General features: G+C 33.0%; 1 protein-coding gene across 4 annotated transcripts; it reads right to left on the bottom strand.

Moving 5' to 3' along the window:
• Positions 1-286: 286 nt before the first annotated feature.
• Positions 287-6,894, bottom strand: LOC105133969 (aldehyde dehydrogenase family 7 member B4-like). Of its 4 annotated transcripts, none has more exons than XR_843909.1 (16): positions 6,700-6,894; positions 5,943-6,079; positions 5,611-5,697; positions 5,296-5,427; positions 5,051-5,123; positions 4,775-4,797; positions 4,622-4,685; positions 3,855-3,900; positions 2,995-3,175; positions 2,372-2,548; positions 2,116-2,280; positions 1,803-1,943; positions 1,454-1,551; positions 966-1,115; positions 605-783; positions 287-529 (listed from the first exon to the last, which is right to left on the bottom strand). XR_843909.1 is itself a non-coding variant. In XM_011038150.1 (16 exons), exons 2-15 carry the CDS (start codon positions 6,075-6,077, stop codon positions 729-731), a joined length of 1,527 nt encoding a protein of 508 aa, XP_011036452.1. In that variant the 5' UTR covers positions 6,078-6,079; positions 6,697-6,894; the 3' UTR covers positions 287-600; positions 717-728. The 4 variants fall into 4 exon arrangements, 3 of the variants coding, with proteins under 3 accessions (XP_011036452.1, XP_011036450.1, XP_011036453.1); XM_011038150.1 differs by having other exon boundaries at positions 287-600; positions 717-783; positions 6,697-6,894; XM_011038148.1 differs by having other exon boundaries at positions 287-600; positions 717-783.
• Between the last annotated feature and the right edge of the window lie 1,552 nt (positions 6,895-8,446).

Raw genomic sequence — 8,446 nt, 5'->3', positions numbered from 1 at the left:
ATTTGTTATCTGTACTTGAATACCTTCCACATTGCAATGGTCATCTGCTTCTGCAAATCATTCTTTTGACCCCATTGCATCCCTGGCTTTCATATCTCTTTCGCTCTTTAACAATTTCTCTCGTTTCCTCTCTCTCACTTTTGGACCTTTGGTTGTCGATAAAGAAGTCCCCAGACCAACCACATAAGTGAAGAATCTCGCCTATAATGCAATTTTTGAACTAAAACTCTCCCTTTTTCACAAGGTTTATTCCATTCCATTCATGCAAGGTACGAGGTAATAAATATTTTAATCGTAAAGCACAAGGAGACTGAGAATTATTATAGAAATGCAGACCTTAACTGCACAGAACATTAATTCAAGCTGTCCAGAGAGTATAAATTGTATTATACAATTACAACCAAGGAATGGCTATAATGAAACATAACTTTTCTTTATTCTTTGAAAGCCAATTTTTTTATTTTGGGTTGTCCGTAAATATCATTAATCCAGAGAAAGGTTGTTTGTAAACAGGAAGGTCTTTGACCACTGCTCCGCTATAACATTTCAGGCCAGCAAAGTCGATGACAGACCCAGAGGGGAGGAGAACAGCTCATAAACCTGTGCACAAGAAGTACAGAAGCAACCTAAATGACAATATGACATGGCTCTAACAGGGTAAAAACATAGAATTCTACAGGAAATCTTGCTTTACTAGACAAGTGGAAATGCTGGACCTTGATGCGTGTCTACCCAAAATTGATTCCTTGTGCCAGTGGTAACTCATTCCCATAATTGATCGTACTGTCAAATAATTAATATAAAAGATCAGCAGCAATTTTATTGGAGGTTTTATTTATTTGCTATTTTTATTTTTTGTTGAGCAAAAAAGGTTCCATGTGGTTTTCCTGACTTGAAAAAGGCTAGAATTCGATTCGAGCACACAGCAGAAAAATCAAAGTAAGGTTAATGGTTCTTAGATTTACCAGGTTGAGCGTCTCATGTATTGCTTCCAAGAATCACTTCCTGCTTCACGGCCACCCCCTGTAGCCTTTTCTCCACCAAAAGCACCACCAATTTCAGCACCATTTGTTGGTATATTTACATTCACAATACCACAATCACTTCCTTGAGGCCTGCATTCGGTAACCAAGTGAAAGATTTCTTTGCTAAGCAACAAAAGAGGAATAGAACACAATCATTTTAAAGAACTAAGTTGCGTACAAGAAATTAAATAAATATCAATGAAGATGTCATTTCTTGCAAAGATTATTATGCCAAGAATTAAGATGGATGGGAATCTAAACAACCTTCAGAAATTGCTTGGAAGTGAAAACACTTCAGGAGCAAAATAATCTTGCTTGGATCCAAAACTTGTGATCAAATAACTCACATCTAAGGATCTTTTTTTAGAATGACAAGAGGCATTGAAAAACATAAATCTCTTTACAAACATGGCTAAGAAAAAACTCACCCAATCCACTTGAAGATAACTCCAGGTTGGCGGGTGAAAATAGAACTACTTAATCCTTGAGGAACTGAATTGTTTATTTCAATTGCTTCTTGTAAAGTCTGCAGAAAGGGTTCAGCTTTCAGAAATCAAACCCAACAAATGAAGGAACTAATGCAACTTAATCATTTAGCAAACACCACTTATATAAATAACTACAGGAATAATAGTAGTGATTGGTTATCACAAGTGGGGAAAAGAAAGAAAAATTAGTCTTATGTACTTCACAGCTCACCAAAGAAAGAAAATCAGTTAAACAAAAGGAGAAAAAAAAAAAACCTCACTGAAGAAAAGAGATGGATGAAGAAAGTACCTGAAATTTCATAACGTAAAGAACAGGAGCAAATAACTCTTCTTTAACAACATCTGCATTTGGAGAAATCTCAACTATTGTGGGCTGCACAAAATTCCCCTCAGATTCAATCAAAGAACCACCCGTTATGATCTTACCTCCCTGCAAAATGAAAGCGAGCAAGTTAACTTTTTTTTTTTACTTAATTTGTTGTGCATATCCAGTATTTTTCAACCAAGACAACTTGGAACACAAAAGGAAAAAAAGAATGCTTATGTTTGAAATAATGGAACAGCTGGACAACCACAGTAGATAAGTGAAAAACACAACATGCCTGGGACTTAATTATCTCTATTCCCTTTTCAAAGTTCTTTCTTGATTCAGAAGTATGCAGTGGCCCGAGCAAGGTGCCTTTTTCCAATGGATCCCCAATTTTAACTTGCTTGTACACATCAAGTAGTTGATCAAGTACTCTCTGATATATGCTCTCATGTAGAAGCTTCAACAGGAGCAAGAAAATTGTTCGGTAAGAGTGATTTTGGCTGTCATTCCATGCATGGATTTTCAAATAAAAGTCAGATTTTAGATACCAGCCTGCGGCATGTTGTGCAACGCTGACCAGCTGTCCCAACAGCAGCAAACATAACAGAACGAACAGCTAGCTGTATGTTAGCATCATCCATGACTATTATAGCATTATTCCCACTTAACTCAAGCAAGCATTTACCAAATCTCTGATTAACTATCTGTTGGACCTTTAGACCCACCTGTAGAATTGGTATTTGTGAGTTAGAAATATGCACAATAAGATAATTATTAAAATTTCCCCTTTTATAAGAGGGGATTTGTACATGTTCTCGGGAAAATGTATATGAACCAAGAAAAAATTCAAACAGCTGTATAAGAAATTAGAGAATATGCAGGAAAAATAATTGCTTGGATAAACCAAATTCTCAGTAAAAAAAATCAAAAAATAGTAATTATTCAGCATGGGCAGAAACAATATAAATCGAAATTCATCGTTGAATACATGCAGTGGATGATTATAGCAAGACTAAAGAAATAAGACTAATATAATAGGCAGCCTTAGAATATAATGAATGAGGAGAGTAGCCTATAGATAAAACAGGGCATATAATTTGACCATGAACAGAAGAGTCTTTCAGTACAGATGATGAACAATCAATATTTTCTAATGAAACAATTTAAACACCTTTGAACTGCCAGTGAAAGAAACCAGAGGAATTCGTGTATCTTTTGCTACTGCTTGACCAATATCAGCACCACCACAAAAAGATGTAAAAATTGCAGGAGGCAAGTTATTCTTCTCTAACACCCCAGCGACTAGCCTTGTCATTGCAATGGTAATCAAAGGAGTTGTTGGTGCACCTTTCCTATAATTAAGGATGAAAAGTTTGATTAAAAGTCAAGCACAAACAAATTTTTTGTAAGCTATATTTCTAACCAAGAAATATGATCACAACAAGAAGGTATGAAATGAGGTTGAAATGGAAATAGTATGCCAATAAGGGATGCAGAAAAAGCTTAGCAGTCCAATATCTCTTCTAAGACAAGATGCAGATCAGAAATTGAACCCAACCAATCTATTCGATTAAAGAGCAAAAATAAAATTTCACTTCCAATTTTCAACTATTAGTTAATCTAAAAGGAGAGGCCAATTAAATATGACATCTTTCAGAAACCACTGCGAGAATGAGTTCCATGCAGCCTATTTTTAATCATTTGCAGTAGAACAAACCAACATAAATAATCCCTAAAACAGTTCATTGATCTTTTCAGAATACAGCTCAAGGAAGACAATTAACAATGGGCTAGTGGTCCACCAATAAGATACTGAAACGTAAAACTTTCAGGATGGCATAATAATCTACATAATGGAGAAAAAGGAAAAGAAAAACGCTCTGAGTATTTGATTGAAATTGACATATTATTATGAGCTTAGAAAGCTGGAATTACACATCTAATAAAAAGAAACAAGACTGCAGTGCATACATTACACCATCTAAGAATGTCATAAAGCATAGTGTCCCAGCCAAGATAGGTATGACTTACCAGACAACACAATTGCCACAGACTAGTGCAATGCAAGCATTCCATCCTGCAGAACAGCAGTATAAATTAATTCATCACACAACTGGAAGAAAGCCATCTGATAACTTGAGAAAAACAAATATAGTGAAAATATTGTGATGTTAGAGAGGTACAATACCAGCAACGGTTTCCAATACTATTCAAATTGCACTACTTTATCAATCAGGATTGAATGAAAATGATCCAAAATTATGCTCTTAACCATTAAGAAAAATACTATTGACAGAAGAAATAGCTACAATTTTGAAGATGAACACTCTTGGATCCACACAATGGATATATCTTCATGTATATTGTTTAGGTTAATTGGTCAAAAACTACCCTGAACTTTCGATCAACAGAAACTTAGTCCCTGCGCTTGTTTTAATCTGATTTAGGTCTTAACCTTTCTATTTTGTCAATATCATCCCTCAATCCATGTTACCGCCAATTAGTTAAGATTGACTGCATGTGCACCCTTTATAAAGAGAGAAGTGGATTAAAACCCAGAAGAACAAAATTCAAAACTTAATTAAGCTTAACAAGTTGAATGGAAGGATGGCATTGCAGATGAAAGAAAGGTTAGGACCTAAATCAGATTAAAACAAGGTTAGGGACTAAGTTCTTGTTGATTGAAAGTTCAGGATAGTTTTACACCAATTAGCCTATTGTTTATTGCAAAATGTAAATGTGTGTTTTTCTGGATTATTTCTAAAGCTGATTTTTATAAAACAGGATATAGCACTCACCAAGAACAGCACATGGGAAGTTGAAAGCCGTAATCACACCGACAATTCCAAGAGGATTCCACATCTATGCACAAGAAAAATGTTGACAATGTCAACAATATTAAAAGAATTACTGTATTGATTTGAATCCAAAAGTAGAAGCGATCAGCATACCTCCAGCATTGCATGATTTGGACCTGTTAACAGATCAATATGAATTATTCCAGGACTAAATTATAGAAAACATAAGAATATATTAAAAAAAAAAACAAAAACAAAATGACAGCTGCTGCTAAATGCCTGAATTCCAGCATTATCCACGACATTCTGCACCTAGTTGAGCTATGGCACTAAAACATAAACTTGAAATTATTTTGAAAAGGCAACTGAGAGAAAGATAAAATTACTACGAATTATACATGAATGGTGAGAACTAATCATTGAGCTTACGTTCAGAAGGTATCACTGATCCATTCAGTTGTCTACTTAAGCCCACAGAAAAATCACACATATCAATGATTTCCTGCAAACATTGGTGCTTGCAAAGTTAAAAAAAAAGAAAAGAAAGAAGAAGCCCATCAAAGAACAAGATATATCATGAATAATAAATCAGAAAAACTGGTTTCACCACAAGTGAAAAGAACATCCTATACACAAATAACTAGAGAATTAGCAAAGCAAGCTAGGTAACATACTTGAACTTCCCCTATTCCTTCAGGGAGTATTTTTCCCATCTCGAGTGAAACAAGGCGACCAAGCTCCTGAAGTTTAGTTCTCAATGCATCCCCAATCTGTCTGACAATCTCACCTCTCTTTGGAGCAGGAACCTAAGAAAATGTCATGCAAGGAATTGAGAGGTCTCAGCAGTCAATCACAGAACATTCGCATCAGGTAGAATAGCACCAAGCAAGCATATTCCAAAAATAGTGAATTATGTGATGTATCAACTCATGCATTTGTACCCAAAAAATTCTAATAGGGTTTACAGCAAGGGAAAAAAAAAGACTTGCCTGCATCCATATCTTAGCAGCTTCACTGCAAGCTCGCATGCCTTCCTCATAATCTTCAATGGAACCCTCCACAACTTCAGCTATAGCCTAAATCAATAAAAAAGGAAATGATTAAACATAATGTCGATGGATGATGCAAGGCAAGGAATTAGTAACTTCCATGGTATGGTACCCATCAAATGGCCTCATTTGTGATTCGTAGCAACTTAGCACCACAGCATAAAAGCAACTTATATACGCGAATACACAGAGGAATACACTAATCAGCAGCAGTTGATGATACACACACTGATATGTATATATTATACATAGATAAAAGAATCAAGAACAACCTGATTGTTTGCAGGATTCACACTGGTGACCACAGGGCCATTTGCTTTCCACGTGCCATCTACATAACAACCCAAATTGCGAGAGCTCAGCCCGATCTCACTCAAAAACTCATACTCTTTCCTCGCAAAACCCATCTCTACATAAACAAATAAAAAACATACATGAATAATTTATTCTTACACCACAAATTGAAACTCAAAATTATAACATCCCATGGTTTTAGAATGTAACATATCATTGCTATCAATTCTTTTCTTTTCTTTTTTTGAAGTGAAACACGCATTAAGGCTCTCCGTTAATTATTAAGGTTCGGAACTGGGATTACCTCTAAAATTCTAAACTTTATCAGCAATTAGACACAAAAATAAATCAAGGTTCCAAAAACAGAAAATTTTAAGCTACAAAATCCAAGATTTTGAAAATATTTTCCTGGAAACCAAGCAGATGATGAGAAAATAAGAGCACATATAGCAATAACCACAACCAATCATAACAAGTTGACATATTTCCAGTTGTCGCGAAATCAGAGTCTCTAAGAAGAACAAAACCATGCCTAAAACACAAACAAGGGAAAGAAAAAAAAGCAACACAAATCAAGATTTTTATTTTCATTCAATCTTTACTTGCAATCCTTTCGTTTTAATGTCTTCCAAACCAAAAGAAAAGGTGGGAAAAGACAGTGGGGGTTGATGCAAGTGTGTGTGGAATGAAGGATCAGAAAGAAATATAAAATTGTATTGTAAGGAAAAATACCACCTTTAATTGGTGGTGGTTGTGTTTTCTGGAATGGGAAGAGGGTACAGACGAAATGCTTAATGCTTTTACTTCTGTTTGATTGATTGATTATGGAACGGAATGGGAATGGAAGAGAGTCGGAAGACAGAAAGAAGAGGAGTGAGGAGAGAGCGTTGGTGCCTCTGACTCGTCAATAACTCCACATATAGATAGAGCAGACTACAATCACTTCATACCAAAACGACAGAAAGAAAGAGAGGGAGAGGGAGACACGTAATCTAAATTAACATGGTAGCCAAAAAAAAAACAATTAGTTAAATAATATATTTTTGCATGCTATTATTAAGAACCATAATATTTAAATACTGTCATTTTTCATTATCATGGTATTTAAATTGAAGTCATGGTTCAAAAATACGGAGAAATTAAGAACCATATATATCAATTTTATATTATGGTTATGAAACATAATATCAATTTAAATATAATTTATATAAAAATATAATTAATATTGTAATTATGCAACACTTCTTAACTATAATATCAATTTAAATATTATAGTTATGAATCATAACATCATTTAAATATTGTAGTTTTCAACAATAACGTGAAAAAATGTATTATCTTACTAAATTTTTTAAAAAATATGTTATTTTATCAAAATTTAAAAATAATTAAAGTAATTTAACTAAAAAAATCCTTAAATTTTGCTCTTTTCGTCAATTGGGAGGGTGATTTTTTATGTTTAGTAGGATGCTGAGATTTAATTCCGTTGCTTTTATGATCACTCTCCCAAGATTTATGCTTAGATTTGTCTCGTATTTAACAACTCGATTGCAACTAATATATAGCATCCTGATATTTGCAATATTTAATTGAATTAATTTTAAAGGATTCACCTTATAGTTAAAAATATGTTTTTTTTTTATTATTTTTTAACTTTAAATTTTAGGACCAATATTCCAAAAAAAAATTATCAAATCTTTTTAATGAATCGGCGAGATGCATGAGTCGTTGAGAAAAAAATATTTGATTTCTATTAACGCAAAAGTTAAATACAAAAACACCTCTTACCAGTGATATAAAAAAAATGATTGAACTTCGATGTCTTTGGTTTTTATAATGTTTTTGAGCTGTTTTTTTAGTTATTTGTTAAGAATTAATGACCATAAAATTTCTTATTTTTTTAATTTATAACAAATTAATCAAAGCTAAAAAACTTTACAAAAATACTATTCATTTAGATTTGAAATAAATTGTTCACAGAAACTGCAATAATGATTCTGCTTTTCATATCAAAAATCTTAAAACCATCTATTTAGGGTATTAAGTTTTTTTTCTCCATAAAATGTATTAGTAATTACTGAATTAATTAAATAAAAATAATTTTTTTATATTTTAAAAACACAATGATTTATATTTTTAAAGCACAATGAAACAACTAAAATATTTTTAAAGATAAAAAAAATATATTAAAATTGAAATCAAGAGGCAATTTAGTATATTCTTCACAATGGGTTTTTATTATCATTTCAAATGAGGGAAATTAGGATAATTTGTGCTAATTTGTATTAGTTATGCTAACTTATTGAGGTGATAACATCAGACTAACATGATTGAAAAAAAATTTCAAGACCCCCTAGTGGATACAGTAAAGGTCAATTGGTTATTTATGCTCAAGCATATATATATAATGTATGTATTTGAGGATTTTATTTTCACTTGTAATGCAAGTAATGTAGTGCTAGTATTTTTCTTGACACTCTTT

This window comes from Populus euphratica, unplaced genomic scaffold (genome assembly GCF_000495115.2).
Source record: "Populus euphratica unplaced genomic scaffold, PopEup_1.0 scaffold38.1, whole genome shotgun sequence".
NCBI classification, from domain to species: Eukaryota; Viridiplantae; Streptophyta; class Magnoliopsida; order Malpighiales; family Salicaceae; genus Populus; species Populus euphratica.
This window is presented reverse-complemented; position numbering and strand designations above follow the sequence as displayed.

Excerpts from the sequence above, each read along its gene's own strand:
- LOC105133969 (XM_011038150.1), bottom strand. The coding sequence starts at position 6,077 with ATGGGTTTTGCGAGGAAAGAGTATGAGTTTTTGAGTGAGATCGGGCTG. Across the intron at positions 5,428-5,610 it reads CTGCTAAGATATGGATGCAG|GTTCCTGCTCCAAAGAGAGG; the intron begins GCAAGTCTTTTT and ends ACATTTTCTTAG. Across the intron at positions 2,549-2,994 it reads CTTTCACTGGCAGTTCAAAG|GTGGGTCTAAAGGTCCAACA; the intron begins GTGTTTAAATTG and ends CCAATTCTACAG.